The sequence below is a fragment of the Aethalodelphis obliquidens genome, unplaced genomic scaffold (genome assembly GCF_003676395.1).
Source record: "Aethalodelphis obliquidens isolate GAN/ISIS:26980383/991018 unplaced genomic scaffold, ASM367639v1 scaffold30, whole genome shotgun sequence".
NCBI classification, from domain to species: Eukaryota; Metazoa; Chordata; class Mammalia; order Artiodactyla; family Delphinidae; genus Aethalodelphis; species Aethalodelphis obliquidens.
The window spans coordinates 4,517,855-4,540,813 of NW_020837974.1; the positions used below are offsets into that span (position 1 = coordinate 4,517,855).

A 22,959-nucleotide genomic window follows, 5' to 3' on the forward strand; every position below is an offset into this window, starting at 1 on the left:
GGCTGGAACTGAAACTCCAGCGGAGCACCCAGCTCAGCCTGAGCCCCGGGGAGGGGAGGGGCTGACAGCTCAATCGGTCACCAATGGCCAGTGACTGAACTGAAGCCTCCAGAAAATTCGAAGGGACCTGGTTTGGACAGCTTCCGGGTTGGGGAACACATGGAGATGTGGGGAGAGCCGTGCACCCAGGGAAGCGCCCAGCCCTTCCTCCATACCTTGCCCTCTACATCTCTTCCGTCTGGCTGTTCCCGAGTTACATCCTTTTATGATAAACCAGTCATCTGGTAAGTAAAAGAGAAAAAAGCAAGCACATGCTTTAGACATGTGAAGACAAGTACGAAGAATTACCTAAGAGAACTCAAATGGGTGCCTCTGGGGAGGGTGCGAAGGGGGAAGACTGCTGTTTTTGTAGCAAATCTTTAGATTTGGTCTTAAAACTGCATTGTTTATCTTTGGTTTAAAAAAAAAAAAACTCTTCCAAGCAATAAAAAAGAGGATTTAAAAAACTGCTTCTAACATGAACTGTTGATAGTATAAGTTTAGGCTCTAGAAAGGATCTTAAAGTCATATCGTCAGTCTCCACCTTACCAGGCTGCCAGTTCGGGTTCCAACATGTGCATCTTCAGCCCAGAGCTCTGGTCCGACATGCTGACACACGTCCCCGCGTGGACATCACATGAGTCTCACCAACATTCGCCAGGTCTCAAACCGAACGTCACTCAACGCCCCCTCTTTGTTTGCTGGCTCCTCCGTCTTCTCCCCGTAGAGAGACTGCTCCCTGTCCCCCCACCACGAAAACATGCATTGGAAATGAACATCCAACGACCCAGGGTTTTACAGGGAGGCAAACAAACACATACCCCAGCAGGTGGTTCCCCAAGCTCTCAAGAACTCCAGTATTACCAATCATGATTCAAGGATTTATTAAGTCATACATGCAAAACATACTGCTAATCGCATTAGCAAAAGATCAATGTAAAAACACTCCACAATTCTGCAACCGTCAATTTAAAAAATTTTGTTCTAGTGGTTGAAAGGTCCAAGCTCGTATTCTTGCCAGTGGGTAAGTTGTACAGAACTTCGTTAGCACGAGCACGGGGTTGACAGAACCTCACAGACCCCAAGGAACATCGTTAGGGCAAGGACAGGAAGCGTGTGCACGCTGTGAGGCAAGAGGCGGTCAGTGTTATTAGTCCAGGTGCAGTGTCGGTGATCTGGCAGGGTTTACAGTTTAAGAATATCTAAGTATTTTAAAAACTGTAAAGCTGCAACATAGGATTTTTACACCTAGTTACTAGAAAACCAAGGAAAGCACTTACTAGCTTTGGATAAGGTAACATGAAAACAGGAATGCACTTTTACTAATCTACAAAAAAAATTTTCTAATGCATATTCAGAACGATTTTATAATACAAGGAGGCATATTGCTCATTAAGAAGGGGTTCTATAAGAAAAGCACTTACTAAGTTAGCAACTATGAGAATGATGAGGTCAAAGATGGATTAAATGCCCAATTTCAGGAGGGATGGGCACGTTTAAGGAAAAGCTTAAGAAAACACTTACTGATAATACCGGCCTTTCTTCATCATCTACTGCATTTGACAGAAATTAACCTTTTAAAACGTTTACCCGTGACACTTTTAATAGTTTATTACGTATACAATGTAGTGTAAATTAATCTCCATATTTTGTTAAAATACTGTTTTCATCCTCTGATCACAAGTGTTCCACACACTCCACCCAGTGCACCCGCGGCCAGAGCAGAATGCTTCATCGGAGGGAACACGGCAGTAAAAGCTCTGTTCAAAATCTCACCAAAGCTAATACACTAATTTGTTTTAAAAATCTCACTACGAAATCAAAACGATTGATCCAAAGAGCTGAGCTGTTACACTCGTTCATTATGATGTACAGTACAGTGTTAGGTAGTGAACATGGGCTGGTAAATCAGGATGCATTAAATGGCAACGTTTCAGGAAGGAGGCTGTACTGCTCTTCGCGTCTGAAACTCATTAGCGAGCGTCTGCATCTCCTGCCTCAGAAGCTAGTCTCTTCCAGACAAAGGTCTTTGAACAGTTTAGTGCTTAGTGTTCTTAGCCCAACAATGCAACTTAGTTCACAAGGTATTTTGGCAACTCTTAATCTGAGCAAGAATAGGGGCTTTGAGAAATAAGGCTTTAAGGAAGCTTGTCATCTTAGGGCTAAACTTTAATAGGATGTGAAAGTTTGAACTCTTACACCTTAAACAAACAAAACCTAGAAATTACTGATTGGTTCAAAACGGTTTTATGGAAAAACTAATCTGTAACAAAAACTTGGCATTGAGTGCGAAGGCTCCACCGTTTGAGCAAAGCGTACAAAGGGTCCTGGGGGACAGGGACAGGCGGGAGGGGCCCGGACATTCACAACAGCAGGCATTTTCTCTTCCTCTTCTTGACGGGGGGCGGGCAGAGAACCGCCCGGATAGCTTCATCAAACACCGTCTTAAGACCTCGCTGCGTGAGCGCCGAGCACTCCAGGTATTTGACGGCACCTGTGGGAAACACAGCCTCACCCTCAGATCAGAACGGGGGCGCCCCCCACCCTGACACGGCACCGAGGGCCCTGCTCTGCGGGGTCCCGAAAGGCAAGCCAGACCCCGAGTCCACTCCCCCAGGCGGGACTGCAGCCTCCATCACGAAAATAAAAACGTGGGCAAAGCAGACATGACAATGGGGGGTTCCATACCGATCTCCTTGGCCATGGCCAAGCCCTGCGGGTAGGTGATGGGTGTCAGCTTCTTCTCCTTCAGTTTCTCAATCGTGTCTTTATCATCCCTCAGATCAAGTTTCGTCCCCACCAGGATGATAGGAGTGTTGGGACAGTGGTGTCGCACTTCAGGGTACCACTAGGCACCAGCAGAGGAGGCAGTCAGCCTCTCCTTCGGAACCGCCCTCGCCTGAACTGTATCCACACAGGTGCCCAACTGCATCAACCACCCACTTGGTCACCGCGTCCCCTTGCCTAGCTCACACCCTCCAGAACCACCGACTGGCTGCGGTGTGTGCCTAGCCAGCCTGGAGCCCAGGACTCACGCCCCTACTGACAGCTATACTTGTCCGTGAGAGAGGAGAGAGGAAGGACAACCCCCCCACCCCCCCACCCAACTACTTTGTTTTTGGTAAAACAGGCCAGGTTCTTAGGTCATCTCAAAATCCCTTACGTATTCAAGGATGAGAATAAAACTATCTGGACCCAGGTCTCAGCTCTGCCGCCATTACCCCCACCAGACACGTCCCCGATCCCAACTGAAGGGCCTCTCACCCGTCATTTTCACTACGTTCATGAAAGATGCCAGAGTAGAAAGTATGGTCATTATTTTTATTAGACCGACTCCGAAGTGCTTCATTATTTTAACCAGGAACACGGCACTTCTGAATCAGACCTTGAGACTTTAGAACTCTGCATACTCAAGTCATGTACCTAAAAAACTGATGACTTATGTAAAAAATTACCTAAGTAGTAGAATTACTAAAATCAACTCAAATAACTGAAAGTTTCTATCAGTAAATGGTATTTTATTTTTTAATGTTTCTTCCTGAGAGTGACATTATGTAACAAAATATTTTCCTAAAAAATCCCACTTACCTTTGCACGAACATTTTCAAATGATGCAGGACTCACAAGAGAAAAGCAAATCAAGAATACATCCTATAAAAGAAGACAGGGAGGTGTCAGAAAACGGTCTCACAGTGAGGAATGCACTTGGCTTCCTGAGTGCTGCTGGGAGGGAAGCATGGGGCCAGGGCATACGCCTTCTCCCCGACATGCCTGCAGTGTAGTCAGACGCTCCCAGACCAGAACCAGCATGTGAAGCACCAGTTACCAGTGAGAAGGGGAGTGGAGTACGAAATATGCTGTAAGTTACTCGAGGCTACAGAGAGACATCAAATTCAGACCCCTGGGAGGCCTCTTTTCCATCCTTCCCAGCTCCCACTGGGAACTAACTTGATGCTCTGTTACTACACGGGGACAAGAACGAGTGGCAGGTACTATGGCAATATTTCTATAAAACTTGGTTTCAGTCCGTCAAAAGCAGATTCAAATTAAAAACTGTTATCCTCAAATGGTATGCTTTTCATTACGCTCCCATCAGAATCTTAAGTACAAACATTTTTAGATGGTCACTGGGTTCCAATTAAACTGCTTCTTAAAGAACTGCAGTCAGAGTCCCAGGCATAAAGCCGGGTCTCAAGAATTCGCTAAACAGGCACGTCCCTCTGGGAGGGAGGATGATCTGGTATGTAAGGGGCGTCTTGCCAGCTGTCAGAGCTTCTCAGACCCAAGGAGGGCCTCCGGAAAGCTTGCACTGTGTTGTGTAAAAAGTGAAATTTGGGACTTCCCTGGCAGTCCAGTGGTTACGACTCTGCGCTTCCACTTCAGGGGGGGAAAGGTCGGATCCCTGGTCCAGGGAACGAAGATCCCGCGTGCCACGAGGCGTGGCCAAAAAAGAAAAAGTGAAATTTAAATATTTACCCATGTTAAAAAATGCCTACGAGTTTCTAAAATGCTAGATTTATGAAACACTTTCCTGGAAAAAGGCAATTAGGCTACTCTGTGAAAGGCACACAATTCCCAAGTTCCTTGCGATCATCCAGCTGCTATCTTGTACCTGAAAGGGAAGAAACATCCCACACAACAGCTTTTCGTAAACGACACTGAAAATGCTAGCACATGCACAAGCTCGTCCAAGAATCACCACAGCATCTCGGCACCTGGGCTGATCACAACATCTCAAAGCAGGGGTGGGTTAGCTCACCAGCGTCGCGCAGACTCGCCCGACAGGCCCTGCACCGGACACCAAAGCGGGAGGAAGGAGGGCCCGCAGTGTGGTTAGTCCCGCTCCCGCCAAGCACTCGGGCCACGTGAGCTGCAAGGTAGAGCCTCCGCACTCCTTCCCCAACCAGCCTGGACAGGGGCCCTTGCACGACAGTCCCTCCTGTCCCCTGGGAGGGGGAGGAAAGCAGTTCACACACTGCTCTGATTCAAGCCAGTAGGTAAACTATCAGGCAAAACCCCAACCTTGAGTGCGTTAAATATAAAACACTCAAGGAACGTGAGGCTCAATAGGAAATCCTAGGAAAACTAAGTGAAACGAGAGAACAGATAAAGCTTGAAACTGAAGTCGATTGAAAGTTTTACATACGGCAATCGGCTTGTCTTTGCCCCTGGAGGGTATATCCTTACCATACGTTTCTCCAACCTAGTAATGCATGAGAACTTTGTTTGAGTTTAGTAAAAAGCGAGAAGAAAAATCAATATAACCAGTTACCTATTCTTCATCTGAATTTTGTCTCAACCCTCCCAAGGGATCTAAAAGCAGATGATGATCTAGCGGGTCTATAACGCCAGGCGCTGCTGAATCGCTCCATCACTCTGTGAAGGTCAGAGACGGTGGAGACCGAGGCGCGCTTCAACCTGTGGTGGCACAGGGAGGTTCCCTCCCCAGCATGAAGCCCATGGCTTCTGCTCAGCAAGGACATGCCAGAGGGGTGTCCCACCCTCAGCGAGGGCGTCCATCAGCAACGACACACCTCTTAAAGCTCTCCGGCCAAGTTCTCAGACAGGAGCCCAGCAACTTGCCGGGTGTGAGGGCTGTGACCTCACGGGAGTGCGGCTCCAATGCAGGGACCCGCTCTACTGAAAGGACAGCGCTGCTCCCGCCCCCCGTGTGCATGGAGGGGCCGCCCAGAGGGACCGCACTTCCAGCGTGTACCACTGTGCTTTCAATTCACTCCTCTGATCCAGTAAGAACTGAAGGCCTGCTCTTCAGCAACAGAGAACCTGGAATTCTAGAATCGAGAGAAAGACAGGCGAGACAACTATTTTAATTTCATCTCACTCAAGCTTCTCCGATTTACAATTTAAAGCGAATGTTAAAGTCTCTCTAACTATCCTGATTTGATCTATGGGCTATTTTTGAAGCCTGGTCCTCCGGAGACCTTGAAGTGATGCCAAAGCTTCATTGTGATACAGGGACTCATGGGGATTGGCCACAAAAACTCAGCTTCAAAATACCCTTTAACCACATCTGTTCTACCCTTTTGCATCTTTCAGAACATCTTTCTGATGGAGAAGAACATGCTTTCCGTCCCACATTAACGTGACACCGTCTGCCTGTTCCTTCCTCTTCCTTCTGCCCCCAGCCCAAACTCGGCTTGAAGAAAACGCCTCTAGCGCTTCTGACGACTAACCTTCAGGCGTCCAGTCCCTCCCACCTCTGCTCTCCGACCTGACGCGCTGTCCTTCTGTCCTCAGCCCTCCTCACAGGGTCACTCTCGTGTCCTGGAGCGGCGTCATTCCTCCTGAGCTGCTGTCTTGGGTCTCAGGCCCATCTCCCCTTTGGTCTGAAGGCTACTCTCCCTCCGTGGCGGCCTGTCCTCCCCACACCAGACGCCCCTGGGCCTCCACCGACCTTGACTCCTGTGCCGCAGCCCCATCTCCCTCACAGGCCCCAAAATGACAGCAGCCCTCGGCGCTCCTGCCCGTCCGCCCGCCTGCCGGCAGAGCCGTCCGCAAATGGACCAGCCTCTCCCAGGAGAATGAGGGGGCTGGACCTCACCGCTCCGAATGATGACCCCGTGCCCACCACCTTTTGGAGAACCAAGTGGAAGCTAATGGTTTAAACAGTTTTAACTCAGCCACACAGAGGATGCCAGGATTAAATGACCACAGGAAATACACATCTCTTTGTAGGTCACGAAGACCTAGAGAGTGGGGAGACCTTTGTATGAAATCATCCAGCTGGCCCTTCAGGCATGGGTCAGGGCAGTGTCATGGATGAGCCACAGAAACAGCCTGCAAACCAGAGACCGGGCTTCATTTAATACAAAGTTCAGAGGTTTCTCTTTGCCAAGAAGAAATCCAGGTGCCAGCCTGCCACTTCCAGGGTCTGCTCCTCCTGGCAGGACAGCATGGCCCAAGGAAGGAGACCCTCCAGGCCCCAGCGTCTCAGCGCTCGGGGCGGCCCTCAGTAGCCAAGAGAACCCTCTCGTCTCCAAAGGAGCCCAGGCAGGCCCAGCTTTAACTGCTAGTGGGGTGCCCGCCCCTCTTTGCTCCTAAGCTGGCAAGGGGTGGGTTACACACTGCGGTGCAGGTCCACTGCCTTCCCCAGATGGGATGTGAAAAGTTCAAGTCCTGGCCCCGAAAGGACAACACCCACTTGGATTTCAGGCCTCACACACTACAGCCTGATTCAATGTGTCGCTTATCTAGGTGTTCTTCAGCATGCAAAGTGGGGATCTTGCCAAGTCACCTTGCACTTACTGTGAGTGACCGCCTCAAAGGAAGAAGCCGCACCCTGCCCTGGACCCCCCGAGTCACAGCAGATGGTTCTCATTTCTCAGTGGTGACACGCCGCCCTCCCAGATGTATCCAGTTGACTGGGGACTCCTACTCTACCACTCAACGCAGATGCCTTTGAAACCTGGACTCAGCAAGCACCCACTGGGGATGGAACAGTTTCCTAAACTATTCTACTGAAAAATACTGAAGAATTCAAACCATTTGGTGACTATGGGCTGATTTTGTGTGTGTGTGTGTGTGGTACGCGGGCCTCTCACTGTTGTGGCCCCTCCCGGTGTGGAGCACAGGCTCCGGACGCGCAGGCTCAGCGGCCATGGTTCACGGGCGCAGCCGCTCCGCGGCATGTGGGATCCTCCCGGACCAGGGCACGAACCCGTGTCCCCTGCATTGGCAGGCGGACTCTCAGCCACTGCGCCACCAGGGAAGCCCTATGGGCTGATTTTTAATACATAATCACAGTTAACTTTTACCTGGAGATTAACTGAGAAGCCAGCCAATTCAAGCCTCCTATTTCATGGTTTTGGTCTTTGTTTAGCACTCTTCCCAGAATTCAGCTAAAGGACAATCAGCAAAAATCTACAGCTCAAAGAAACTGTGCCTGGACGTCCCTGGCAGTCCAGTGGTTAAGACTCCACACTTGCAATGCAGGGGGTGCAAGTTCAACCCCTGGTCGGGAACTAAGATCCCACATGCCACGGACCAAAAAAAGAAAGAAAGAAAGAAAGAAACCTGGCAATTCCTCTAGCAGAAAGCAACTGGAAAAGACAATAAGTTTTGCTTGGAAAAAGCCATATTTCAAAAGCAAAAAAAACAAGATTTGGGTAGACTAGAACTAATTACTTCTTTTCACTCACACTCCCCCCCAGAACAAAGTGATAATTAAATCAGTGCAAGGGCGGAGGCCTGTCTTCTCCGGGATGTTTCCCTGACCCCAACCCCTCTGGCTGCCCGGCTCGCTGAGAGCGAGTCCTGCATCTTCCTCTCCTCTGGATGCAGCTCGGAACCGAGGGCCTCCCCACATCTACCAGCACAGCTACACAAACACAAGGAGGAGTCCCAACAGCAGCGACACGCCTGGGGCTGTTCTACGTGCTCTACGCGCTACATCTATACTCATCCAGCCCTGCGAGGAACGGGGCAGGCCTAGAGGTGAAGAAACCTGCCCAGTCACAGGGCGAGGAAGGGGAGGGCGGAATTTGAACCCGAGGAATTCGCTCAACTGCCTCTGTGCAAACTGCCCTGGCCAGTTAGTCACTAACCCTCCACAGCTGTTTTAAAAAGCACTTTTAAAACAAAGAACAGACATGTAACGAGAAGCAAATGATACAAGTAAGACAACTGCTTATTGAGAGAAAAGTGGCTTCTGACCATGTGTCCATATAATAATTAGCTACGGCTACGGCTCCATATAATTAGCTCTGGTAGAGACGAGCTGGCAGCTGGTAGGCAAGCAAACCCAATCTAACAATTTTCTGACTGGACACGGTGGACACATTTTTATAAAGCTAAAACCTCAATCTACATTGAGAAGATTTAGGTACTAAAGCTGCAAAAAATGAACATGTATTTTATAGAAAAACAGCATTAAACCTGTTAGATTAGTTACTAACTTGATCTAAAGAAACCTTAACCTTCACTGCTTAATTTGATTCTGTGGTACAAAACTGTCACAAAGCAAACTCATCTAGAAACTAACTGCTCTTAAAACTATTTAGTCAAAACAAAACAATCAATACCTATTTCAGACGGCTGTCCTAAAACTACACGGAAGAATGTAAAACGCACAGCGCCGTAGTTAATAACTGGTAATGCTCAAAAAATAAAAACAAGCAAAACCGTGGTTTGCATCCAGGCGGATATTCACTATTGAACTAATTTAACGTTATTTGTTATTACTCGATATACCCAAAAGATGGCAATATAAGCAAATCCAGAGGTGATATGAATTAATTAAATAATCAGGAATTGTAAAGGACAAACTAAAAATCAGTCATGCTCCTTACCGTTTGCGGATAGGATAGGGGACGTAATCGGTCATAATCTTCTTGTCCAGCTGTATCCCACAAGCCCAGATTCACCGGTTTTCCATCCACCATAACATTGGCAGAATAGTTGTCGAAGCTGTGGAACAGAGTGAAAATGGTTAGTCTCTAGCCGTGGAGCACAAGGCACAGACCTGGGAGCTGAGTGGTGCCCAGGCTGGGGTCGCGGGGGCAGAAAGCTGGGGAGGCCGAGGCAGGCCCAGAGGCGACCAGGCCAGCAGGTGCCCAGCCCAGCCTGCAGGTGCGAAGCAAGGCTCCCAAGGGCTGAGAAGCAGAGGGAAAACGGGAACTGGAGTGTAAGGGAAACAAAGGCAGCACTTGAGAAAAACACCCGAGAAACAGGAACAAGCTACTAAATTTAACCAAAACAAGTCGCTGTCAGCAATAAAAACCTGCTTGCCTTTAATGAAGAGAGCATTAAAGTTTTTCTCCCCAGGAAGAAATAAAGTATAAAATTAATCCCTCTTTCAAACCCCACGTGTTGACTTTTCCATGTACACGTGTGAGTCATTCTCAGTTAGGGGGCACACCAGGACGGCTGCGCTGGCAGTGTTTCCGGAACAACACCCCCCCCCCAAGATGAGCCTTGGTCATCCACCTTGCGACCAAAGTGCAGGGTAACGCAAAGCAAACTGGATCTGAGAAGCTATGGTGTAACGCTTTCAAAGTGAGTTCACACAGGTATTTAAATTAATTTGAGGCTGCTACACACAAATTAGTTTATCTATAAGAGGAAGCCTAGAAGGTCTACAAGCTGACAGGGGGAAAATAAGGTTGACATTAAAAAATTACGGCGAGTACCATGAAGTAGCTCATTAAAATCTGGCTTCACAAGGTAAACCAGGGCAAGTGCCAAGCAGAATACAACACATCAGCCTTTAAAATAGAATTCCAGAATTAATTTTTGCATACTTAAGACTAAAACTTAGGATCTTACTACACTGTGACAGCAAAGTCATGGTCTGAGTAAGTTCCATTGTGATTTATAAAAGTTAATGACCAAACCAGCTTTCACAAAGAAAAGGTCTCATATGCTGTATTTCCGCTTCAGTGGGAAGATGATAGATTATTCAATAAACGGTACTGGGACTTTTTTTCTTTTCAACCTGTGAAGAAGAATCAGGTTCCTGCCTCATACCATACCAAAAAATAAACTCTAAATGAATGAAAAATAAAAACTTCAGCTACAAAAATCCTACAGAACATTTTTAATAAGACATTAAACTCAGGGAAAAGGTAGGATGGCATGTTTACATAAAAAAGCAGAAGACACCATAACAAAGTTCAAAGACAAATGAGAGACAGAGGGATAAATATTTCTCATTCACACAGTTCCAACAGTAAGAAGAATTTTCAGTGGAAAAACAAGCAAGGGATTTCAAAAGGCAATTCACAGAATATTATATATGGACAGAAAACATTCAAACGATTTTAACCTCACCGGTGACCAGAAATGCAAATGATGAGGTCACTTTTTTTAACTCATGTTAACCACAGTATGTATGAAGGGGGTGTTTCAGTCACAGCTGCTCAAAGTGACAGCCTGTGGGACAGCAACTGTGTAGCATCTATCAAAGTATAAAGTGTCCGTTCCTTTGCTTTGCCACAGTTCCTCCAATTATCTATCACATGTGCACAAAGACACGTGCAATGATATTTAGCCAGCCCTGTTTGCAATGCCAAGTGACCAGTGGTTAAGTCCGCTACAGCACTTTAGTCAATAACAGCTGTTAATGATTTAGCTCTAGCTACATGTGGAGATTAAGAAAGTCCCCACCATAAATTCAGGACAGTGTGATCCCACTTACGTTAAAACACACACAGGACACCGAGATGTGCCTGTTGTGACTGAGGGGGTGAGCACAGTGGGAAGTGAGGCGTTTCCTCTCCACCAGCACCGCAGCCATGAGGACAGAGCTCCCAGCAGCAGGGCGGTGCGTTACGAGGCTCCCTGGTAACCCCACCATCAGAAAAGCACTTTTCCACCCCCGCCCAGTTCTGCTGCCAACAGGGAATAAGCAGCTCAGTAGCTGATTCCGTCCTCCCATCCGTCCCCCCACTCTACACCCCACCACGCACACACACCCTGATTTCAATTCCAAAGCCCAATAACTCAACAGTGACATGTAACCGTTGAATTACTCGCCAGAAAAGGCCAATTAAAACATAATGGAGTATTTTGTTCCAGTTCCTTGACCCTTCACACAGAGCCCAGAAAGCCAAACTTATCCGAAACTCTTATATTATCCAGTCTCTGTACTTCACAGTTGGTTTAACTTTCACTTCCCGAATATCTAAAAACCAATTAGGAAAGCTGTGTGCTTCATCACTGTGCAGAAACTTTACGTTAGATTATTATTATTTTTTTTAAAGACACCAATTGTACTTGAACATTTGTTACTTTTTTTTTTAAATTTATTTTTGGCTGTGTTGGGTCTTCGTTTCTGTGCGAGGGCTTTCTCTAGTTGTGGCAAGCGGGGGCCACTCTTCATCTCGGTGCGCAGGCCTCTCACTATCGCGGCCTCTCTTGTTGCAGAGCACAGGCTCCAGATGCGCAGGCTTAGTAGTTGTGGCTCACGGGCCTAGTTGCTCCACGGCATGTGAGATCTTCCCGGATCAGGGCTCGAACCCGTGTCCCCTGCATTAGCAGGCAGATTCTCAACCACTGCGCCACCAGGGAAGCCCCTGCATTAAGTATTTTTTAAAAGTCCAAATACCTTATAATGAGACCTCAGTGACTGAAAGGAAAATTAATCACATCTGTTTGCATAAGGATTAAGAAAGAGCAGAACAAAGGTCAATAGAATCCAAAGCAACGAATGACAGACAAGTTAATTTCCAGTTTAACTCAGGATACTTACACAGTGGGGATATACTCTCCAGGAAAGGCATTGGTCGTATAACTGATCAGGAGGCAAGTTTTACCTACAGCTCTAAAGAGAGAAAAAAATGGTGTAAGTTGCTTAGTCAACATGAATGCAGTCTTAGATTTCATTATTCGGTGAAAATAACTTACAGAAAAATCAAGAAGTATATACATCAAGTACTTAGCGCTAAAGAGTTTCTATAACCTTTTATTTAACACTACACATAGTTTTATCCTGAAATTTAAAGTAAACAAACTAGAACTACTCAGAAAGGCAGAGTCCAGAGGCTTCACACTCTGCTTCTGCTTTAGGTGTTAGCACTAGTAGTCAGGAAATACTCGTTAATAAGCACAAGGTTGAACAGGAACAGTATTTTAAATTGACTGATTGATGGCTGTGTTGGGTCTTCGTTGCTGCGCACGGGCTTTCTCTAGTTGCGGCGAGCGGGGGCTACTCTTCGTTGCAGTGCATGGGCATTTTGGTGACTTCTCTTGTGGCGGAGCACGGGCTCCAGGCGCGTGGACTTCAGTAGTTGTGGCACACAGGCTTAGCTGCTCCGCAGCATGTGGGATCTTCCTAGATCAGGGATCGAACCCGTGTCCCCTGCATTGGCAGGCAGATTCTTAACCACTGCACCACAAGGGATGTCCCCGGGAAAAGTATTTTTAAACTGAAAGTCTCTTCTGTGAAGATCTCTAGAAGGCTTTCATCCAAGAATCTGCAAATCTATCCTCAAATTATTTTGATGAATACTAATATGCAAACATAGCTTTCCTCTCCAGCTTCCATTTTGTTGCTAAGTAATATATTTTGCTGCCTCCGAGTGGCAGCTCAAATCCCACCACCTTCCTAAAGCCTTCCCTCTGGCCATCAGTGACAGCTGTTCTCTAAAGAGAGTGCTTAGTTACCAACCACCACACACAACTGCTCTCACTTTAATTCATCTGCATTCACGTGCCACCTTGCCACATCCTCACATCCACCATAAACTTTTTTTATTTTTTCCTGGTACGCGGGCCTCTCACTGTTGTGGCCTCTCCCGTTGCAGAGCACAGGCTCCGGATGCGCAGGCTCAGCGGCCATGGCTCACGGGCCCAGCCGCTCTGCGGCATGTGGGATCTTCCCAGACTGGGGCACGAACCCGTGTCCCCTGCATCGGCAGGCGGACTCGCAACCACTAAGCCACCAGGGAAGCCCCACCATAAACTTTTAGAGCAGCTAACACATTACATTCCAGACATATTAATTAATGGCTCAGGGACGCTGGAGTAAGCTTCCCAAACAGCTGCAAAGAGGAGAAGTAACAGAGAAGAGTGTAGAAATACTCCCGAGACAGGAGGGCCTCCCGCACAACTGGAAGCAGATACAGGGTGCCAGGGCGGTGATGAAAGTCTCCCAACCACTTGGAAAATTTTTCAGGGGGGTATCACCTAAAAATTAAGACGATCACTGCACCAGTAGCCAACACACATTCTCTAAATTTTACAACATTCACAGGGTGGCTTCAGGGGCTTCTCAGAGTCCCTGGCCTCCCAAGGGCTCACCAAATAAATGCTCCTTACACGGGCCCATCTCCCTGCTGTCCTCTGTTGGCTCACCAAGGTCACGAGATACACTGGAGCTCTGAGTCATAAGATTTTGTTGTTCAATCTCAACTACTACTATAAATTAGGACTCACAATAAAGAAGTTAAGTGATTTTCTATTTTCCTTGCACTCTTAGCAAAAACCTCTCAACAAGAGCAGATTACATACAGGCCCAGGCAGTCTTGCCAATACTTGTTGCACTCATAACATTATCAAGGCTTAACAAAAGCTGGAACTCCCTCACCCCAAAGACCTCATAGTCAAACATGACATCATCAGGAGCTAGCGTCCAACTCCTAAAGGCTTTCTAAACAGAAATGACTCATTGGCCATACATTTTGTTAAAAGCTTAGAATGTTAAAAAAAAAAAAAAAAAAAAACCTGAATGAGTAGGAGTCTGAGATATCTGAAGTCACTGTCCCAGATGTGCGACCCATAGCCAACTCTACCACTTACTGGCTGGAATTGTTTAAGTTTCAACTTCCTTATGCCTCAGTTTTCTCAATTGTAAGATGGATACAAAACTACCAACTCCATCACCAAACTATTGTGAGCATTAATGCAATTTCAATCTATACCAACAAACTGGGTGCTATGCCAGAAGTATACTAGGTGCTAAAGACACTGCAACGCACAAGATCTCATGGAACTTATGCAGTTACTAAACTAAAAAATGAAAAATGCAGTCATTACACAAAATTATAGGTGTGATAAGTGTTACTAAAGATGCTCTGGAGATGGACAGCAAAGGGATCTAACCTAGTCTTGGGGGCAGAGGCGGCAGCAATGTCATTGAGACTGATGAGTGGGGACACAGCAAGGAGGAACATTCTAGGCAAACGCAACAGCACGTGGCGAGACCCAGACTACAAGAAGCCCAGTAAAACTGAAGGACGAAGAAAGAATGGGCAAGTGGCAGAGGGAAATCTGAAGAAGTTGTCCTCTCTTCTCGTTAAGGGCCTGGAACTTGATGCTACTTGGGAAGTAACAGAAGATTTTTGTTGCCGAGAAACCATTAGATTTGCATTTTCAGAAGCAGCCTCTGATGACAATGTGGAAAGAGGACCAAAGAAGTTGAAACTGGAGGCTGAAAACAAGGAAGCAGCTGCCACTGTGTTCCAGGAACCAGCCCTGGTGGCCTGGACCGTGGAGGGGGTTTCAGGGTGCAGAGAAGTGGGCCACTTCAAGAGCTACCGAGATGTGGGGCAAAACAAGCGTGGCTTGGCCAGGGGCTGGATGTGGTAGCTGAGGAAGAGAGTGGACTCTAAGGCCAGGATAAGTGAATCTCTTTTCAAAATTACAAATGTTGCTGTGTAAAAATGTTAATAGTTATTGCCTCTTAATGTCAAAGACAAGAAGCTCTAAAAGTTTTAACTGTTATGTTAAAATATCACAGTTTCACTTCAGAGACCCTGTCCTAAGTCTCTCCTCTATGCACGAGGAACAAAGCCATCACTATAAATACCACCAACTGTGTTTTAAATGCTCCAAAATTTCTTTTCCTGAAACTCCACCTTCAGCTGAGCCTTCATCTTTTGAAAGGTTTAACTGTAAAGGAATTCAAGGTACTGGCATCACCTGATAATAAATGAAATTTTATTACCAATCATCATTTGCTAAAAATGATGTATTCTATTAGATGTATTCTATAAGAAAATTAGTAAAGTATAAAATTCTGACTTTTTTTAAATAAGTACATGTCCAACCTTTGATTTAAATGTTTACTTAATTTTAAAAAACAGATAAAAAGAAAAGGTTATTTACCTCCCATTAGTGTATTTATTCACCGCTTTTAAACACACTCCACAAATAAATGCTAGAGGCCAAAGTCAACATCGGCTCTAGACAAAGTCACAGCTTTTCCCCACATAAAGAATAGAAGCAGTTATTTGGTCAGCCTTGACTGATGCTGCTGCATAATTTCTGGAAGTTACTATTTGCTTTGGAATTTCCAATTTTATATATTTAACTATTCGGTTCGGTCTCTTTTTAATCTTTGAAAGATGCTGTAACTCTAGAAAGTGAATGAGTCTACTAGAAGAACATTCACATAAACACATTTTTTTTTAATTTAAGAAGTATCTTATTTGTGATAAATAATCGCAACTGTTACTAGTTTTTTTACGGGTTACAAAGTTGACAGTGTAGATAGAAAATATTTATTTAAGTTTTAAGTGACAGTGAGTCATCACACAACATTTTAATCTAACGGCAATTGAGCACATTTTTTTAACCTATGCTTCTGCTCTATCCTGTAGAAATAATCAAGACCAAAGCCAGTAAATTATGTTCCTACTATGTCCTTTATTTTTCCATTAGGAGAACCTCAAGGAAAACGTTTCCTTAAAAAATTTTTGGTAAACTTCAGTGTTACTTCCTGAAACCTATAAGCCAAAACTTAAAAGCACATAAAAATCGATAAATCTGTAAACACTGGCAATTTCCTCACATTAAAAAAGTAAGGGATGGGGCTTCCCTGGTGGTGCAGTGGTTAAGAATGTGCCTGCCAACGCAGGGGACACGGGTTCGAGCCCCGGTGCAGGAAGATCCCACATGCCGCAGAGCAACAAAGCCTGTGAGCCACAACTACTGAGCCCACGTGCCACAACTACTGAAGCCCATGCACCTAGAGACCTTGCTCTGCAACGAGAAGCCACTGCAATGAGAAGCCCTCGCAAGGCAACAAAGAGTAGCCCCCGCTCGCTGCAACCAGAGAAAAGACCACACGCACAGCAACGAAGACCCAATGCAGCCAAAAATAAAATAAATAAATTTATTTTTTTAAAAAAGTAAGGGATGGACTTCCCTGGCGGTCCAGTGGTTAAGACTCTGTGCTTCCACTGCAGGGAGCATGGGTTCGAGCCCTGATGGGGGAACTAATGAGATGCCACACACCACCCAGAGCAGACCAAAAAAAAAAAAAAGAAAGAAAGAAAAGAAAAAAGTAAGGGATCCAGGCAACTCAAAAAGAAGAAGATTCTGCATTGCCTTAAAAAAAATAAAAAAGATAAATTGATCTTAGTAGGACAGAAAAACCAGATTTCTCCAATGACTATTGTAAACCAAACTAAGGAGCCTGTATTGCTGTCTAAAAGTACCTAGATCTTTTTTTCCCCAGTTTTATTGCGGTATATTTTACATACAGCACTATATAAGTTTAAGGCGTTTAACAATGATTCAACTTATATACATCATGAAATGATTACCACAATAGGTTTAGTGAACATCTATCAGCTCTTAAAGGTACAACATCAAAGAAATAGAAAAAAATTTTTCTCCTTGTGATGAGAACTCTTAGGATTTATTCTCTTAACAACTTTCATCTATAACATACAGCAGTGTTAATTACCTTTATCATGTTGTACATTACATACCTAGTACTTATTTATAACTGGAATTTTGTTCCTTCTGACTCCCTTCTAATTCCCCCTCCCCTAACCCCTAAAAGTACCTAGGATCTTAAGAACAAATTAATAGAATGTAGTGGAATGTTAATTATAAGTATCAAATATACATTTATACTTATTGCATTAATGAAAGACCCTGAATGAAAGTCCTCAATTTATGCCAAGAAATGGGTTTTGGGGACTTCAGTTATACGTTTACTGAAGACACCAGCCCTTCAGTAAATGTATAACTACGCAGAGAGTTAAGTTCAGAAAATGTATGGATTAATAGAGCAATTTAGTGCTACAAAAACACAAAACCCTAACTGAAATTCTGATGTTCTGCCACCAACAGGGGACATTCCAACCAACTTAGAGAAAGCCAGTCATTATCACCATTGGAGGCTTCAAAAAGTTCAGATTCTCAACACTTAGGTTACTAGAACACTCAAGGCTGAAGATGCCACCTACGATAGAGTTCAAATCTGAAGCAGCCGTTACTCCAGACTGTCATTCTAGAACCACCAAGCCTAACCCTGGGGTAGCTGATTATATGGGTCAGCTAAAGATGCAGAGTTCAAAACCAAGAATTTATATCTAACTGTGTGTCACCCCCATTCTCCTTCCAAAATCAGCTTCTGTATCAAATCCTCTTAAACTACTGCCCCCAAATGGGAACACGTTACCATGTGATAAAGCAAATAGAGCAAACTCTTGATTACAGAATCTAAGTGGTGGGCATATGAGTGTTCACTGCACAATTCTTCCAACTTTCCCATGTTTGACATTTTTCACATTAAGATGGTGGAAGAAAAAATCCCGTCTGGTGACATGTGGTAACTGCCCTGGTAGCAGGATCCCTGGTAAAACATCTCCTTTCTAGGAAGACTACAATTCTAAGTTAGAGCTACCTGATGATGCAAAGGTGAAAAAGTAGGAAGTACAAAGACATTAACTGACTAATGCAAAAGACAGATTATAAAAGGGTGGCTTTAAGGTTTCTAAAAATGGACTCCTGATATTCCTTCACTGAACCCAACCCCAAACTTTTAGCTGGAATTATCACCTGAAATTAAAACAACAGCAAAAAACACATTACACAGAATTTTACCAACCAAGATCAGATTCAAACACTAAACATAAATTTGGAAGGCAATGCAGAAACTTAAACTCATGGATCACACCATTACTGCTTGTTCAATGGAAGTAGGCAGGAACTGGTGTACATTCCTATCAAGATGACATCATGGAAGGCATTTATCATGCTCAACTAAAAAAATTCCTGGACAGCAATGTCTAAATCAGACACTGGGCTGGAGAGACCACTAACGCCACCTGGAGTGAAATGGGGAACGGGGGCTCAAGTCACTCACCCCCAGCCTCCCAGTCAAGCAAAGCCGAAACAACACACAATTAAAAGTGGCTGTTCAGGACCTCCCTGGCAGTCCAGTGGTTAGGACTCTGCGCTTCCACCCAGAGGGCACGGGTTCGATCCCTGGTTGGGGAAGTTCCACGTGCCACACAGTGCAGCCAAAAATTTAAAATGTGGGTGATCATAAATGTGAGATGCTGTCTTACCTAAGTAAAGCTGAGAGAAAATCGTGGGGCAGAAGTTCCCCAAATTAAAGTGACAAACCCCATGTTCAGGAAGGACTAACAGAATCAGGATCAACAAAAGGATTAACACAATTAAAAAGTATCAAAATTTACCTCACATTTGATACTCAATGCCAACTGAATTGGTGTATAGAAAATAATCCATTAGAAGAATATAGGCTTGGGGACTTCCCTGGTGGCGCAGTGGTTAAGAATCAACCTGCCGATGCAGGGAACATGGGTTCCATCCCTGGTCCAGGAAGATCCCGCATGCCTCGGAGCAGCTAAGCCCGTGTGCCACAACTACTGAGCCCATACTCTAGAGCCCACGAGCCACAACTACTGAGCCCACGTGCTGCAACTACCGAAGGCCGTGCGCCTAGAGCCCGTGCTCCGCAACAAGAGAAGCCACCGCAATGAGAAGCCCGCGCACCGCAACGAAGAGTAGCCCCCGTGCACTGCAACTAGAGAAAGCCCGTGCATGGCAATGAAGATCCAGTGCAGCCAAAAATTAATTAATTAAAAAAAAAAAAACAATGTCAGAGGCAGAAGCTAAGTTCTAAAAAAAGAAGAAGAATATAGGCTAATTGGTGCTAATTATAATACAGTTACGACAGAGCCTTTAACCAGAATATTTTTAAAATAAGGAAGCCTCCAATTTGTGGAACCTCAACCAGTTTGCCTTCCCTGCTTAAACTGCCCCTAACTGCCTGAAATTCCATAACATTAAGCAACTTTCACGCCACAAAATTTAGACCCGCACTTATAGCTGTAACAATTTTTTAATAAAACATTCCCATCAGGAATATAGTTTATTCAGATAAAAGCAGGAAAATACTTTTGATGGAAAAAGTATATATCTAGATTTTTCACTTAAGCCATGTCTGCTACATGTTAGCCCTGATTTAAAGTAATACAGCTCAATTTTTTTTGTAAAGGTACATTTCACTTCTAATGTCAACATCAATGTCAAATACAGTACTAAAAAACTGACAGAAAACTCTAGGTCACCGTGTTTTATGCCTAACACTCCTTCCACAGAGCCTAGCAATGCCTCAGAGTAACAGAAACAGCAATAATAATAAAAATACTGGCAGCTGGCACTCAGTAAGCACTCAGTAGGGGCCAGGCACCTGTGAGGCACTTAATAGCCAGCATCTTGTTTAATCTCACAATTTCCCCTTGAGGCACCTCTCTTGGGGGATGAGTGATATGCTCAGGGTATCCCCGTAAGTGGTGAGGTGGGGATATGAAGGAAGGATCCAGATTCCACAGTAGGCATTCAACAAGTATTTAACTAGATAAACAAGCCAAGCAAACAGTAGAGGTCCACAGTCTGTAAGTATAATTAAGTAAACTGAATATGTCTTCTGTGCATATGTTTTTAAATTTTTCAAATAAGAACATTACATTCTAGGATTAGGTAATGGATTATCAGCAATATGACTTTAAAAAAACTAGTATGTATTACTGATTCCGCATTCTTATTTTTTAAAGGAAATTCAGATAATTTAAAATGTTCCTAAGACAGTGACATATGCTCAGTTAATTCAGTAGCAAAAGGATCAAAACTTCATTTAAATGAATTTAGTGATTTCACTGTTAAACCAATTAACTGAACATTTCCCCCAAATTAAAGCTTTCTTTTAAAGGGTTAAAAAACACAAAACTACTATACATATTCCTAAATAGAAACTTACAATTTTTAATAATATGGACAGAACTATGAAGTGTCAATAATCTTTCACATTTGTGAGCCTGACAAATCACACAGAGGGCATCTTTTTAAAACAATCAGATTGTCCTTCATGGATCTGAATTAGTTATAGAAACAAGTCAAATGTCTAATTTACAATGATCTAAAGAAACCGAGAACTCATAAATTCATCGAGGCATAAAAGCAAACCAGCCCTTATAACAAGTTTAGGGTACAGGGATGCCAGAACTCTTCGTTCGACTTTACAAGACTCCAAATAGGTACCAGTTGCATTCTGACTTTGCTGCAACTGGTAGTAATTCTTGGAGCTTCCTTGTTAATGCTCATGTACTCGAACCATGCTGAGACGCACGATTTTGCTCGGATTACACTGAGATTCTTGTTTCCAGGGGAGGAAAAAACTGCCTAAGACAAGTCTTCCTTTAGGGCCGGGAACCACCACAGACAGTAGTGAAAAGAACTGTTTTGAGTCACAGGGCGGCCCGGCTCAGGGAGGCTGTTCTGCTACATCCCAAACCTAACGCATGAGGCGAAGGCCAGCTTTTTCTTCTTCTTTTCTTTTTTTTCTTTCCTTTTTTTTTTTAAATGTATGACCACACCACATTCCGAGAAAGGAACCGTCTTAAGCACACCCAGCTCCTCGCAGCTAGAAATCCTAAAAGTTTCCCCACCTTAATAGCAAACAGAGAGTCCCTTAAAAAATCAGAAAAGTGGCTTAAGTACAAGCGGAAGGCACCCCCTGGCGAATCAGTTTAGGATCCACCCCCAACCAGCCCATGCACATATTCCTCCCCTACGACCGAGCTGGGACCGCCGGGACCCACGAAAGGTCTCAATGAAACTCGAGGTTAATGGGAAAATCAAGAGGGGGTCCTTTTTTAAGAAAGGCAACTCCGTAAACCCACCCAAACTACAGGCAAACGAGGGAGGGTGGCGGCCCGGGTCGAGTTCTGCCGGGCGGTCAGCGGGCCGGGGAGAAAGCGGGAGGGTGGAGTTCACTTTCCCTCCGGCCGCCGATCGCCGATCCCCTCCCTCCCCCCACCACCACACACACACCAAAAAATAAAAAAATAAAAAAGCCGGAACCAGGCCGCGCCGTCCGGTCCCGGGGAGGGTGGCGGCCCACGCCCCCCGCCCCGCGCCCCCCGCCCGGGAGAGGCCCGGCCAGGCCCCAGGCCAGCCCGCGGCGCCCGCCCGCCCGCCAGGCCCCTAGCCCCGGCCCTCGACCCCCGGGGCGGCCCGCGCACTCACCCGTCTCCCACCACCACACACTTGATGGCCTGCATCTGGGCCGCTCTCTGGGCCGCGGCGGCGGCGGCCGGGCACTGAGGCGAAGAGCGGAGAGCTCGGGGCGCGGCGGGCGGGCGGGCGCGCGGCTGCGGGCGGCGGGGCGCGGGGTGCCGGGGCCGCTGTCCACGCCGCCTTGCCCTCCGCCGACGGGAAGCCAGAGCCCAGCAGCAGCCACCACCCAAAGCTGGGGAAAACTGCAGAGAAATAGGAAATGGCCGCTCCACTCACATCCGGCCTCCCCTCCCCCGCCCCGGCGCCTCCGCTCCCAGGCTCCGGGGCGGGGCCGCTCCCGCCCGCGCGACTCCCGGGGTTTCTCTAGGCTTCGGGAACGCTCGGGAGCGCTCGGGAGCGCTCGGGAGCGCTCGGGAACGCTCGGCTCCGGACTCCGGGAGCCGGGAGCGGGGCGGGCCGCCAGCCATCTTTGTGCGCTTCGGCCGCGGTCCTGGCCCCGCCCCGCCCGCCCAGGTGGGCCTCGAGGGAGGCCCCGGCTTCCAGGAGCCGGCTCCCCAAGCCCGCGACCAACTGCTGTCGGAGGCCGCCCAAGGGGTGAACATCTGTTCTTTGTGATCCCCATAATTTAGGTGATGACAAGGCCCTTCTAGAAAATTCGCAACCTAGAACTATAAAGAAAAGACCATACATGGTACCATTAATCAGATAACTAATGTTCATTCAGCCAAAAATAGGTTGAACTTTCCTCCTTTGCATATGCATTTTCTAGTTATTCTTAATTATTTTTATTTTTTTAATTATTTATTTTTGGCTGCGTTGGGTCTTCGTTGATGCATGCAGCGAGCGAGCTGCATGTTGCGGCGAGCAGGGGCTACTCTTCGTTGTGGTGCGCTGGCTTCTCATTGCGGTGGCTTCTCTTGTTGCGGAGCACGGGCTCTAGGCACGCAGGCTTCAGCAGTTGTGGCTTACCAACTCTAGAGTGCAGGCTCAGTAGTTGTGGCTCGTGGGCTGTAGAGCACAGGCTCACTAGTTCTGGCGCACGGGCCTAGTTGCTCTGCGGCATGTGGGATCTTCCCGGACCAGGGCTGGAACCCGTGTCCCCTGCATTGGCAGTCAGATTCTCAACCACTGCGCCACCAGGGAAGTCCCCTTAATTATTTTTAATGCGTTGAGCGTTTA

The 22,959-nt window shown here is 46.1% G+C and overlaps 1 protein-coding gene across 2 annotated transcripts; it reads right to left on the reverse strand.

Moving 5' to 3' along the window:
- Positions 1-906: 906 nt before the first annotated feature.
- RAC1 (Rac family small GTPase 1) lies at positions 907-22,027 on the reverse strand. 2 transcript variants are annotated; one of them, XM_027125756.1, is made up of 7 exons: positions 21,790-22,022; positions 12,248-12,319; positions 9,348-9,465; positions 5,186-5,242; positions 3,628-3,690; positions 2,728-2,887; positions 907-2,533 (listed from the first exon to the last, which is right to left on the reverse strand). In XM_027125756.1, exons 1-7 carry the CDS (start codon positions 21,822-21,824, stop codon positions 2,403-2,405), a joined length of 636 nt encoding a protein of 211 aa, XP_026981557.1. In that variant the 5' UTR covers positions 21,825-22,022; the 3' UTR covers positions 907-2,402. The 2 variants fall into 2 exon arrangements, with proteins under 2 accessions (XP_026981557.1, XP_026981556.1); XM_027125755.1 differs by lacking the exon at positions 5,186-5,242 and having other exon boundaries at positions 21,790-22,027.
- Positions 22,028-22,959: the final 932 nt, after the last annotated feature.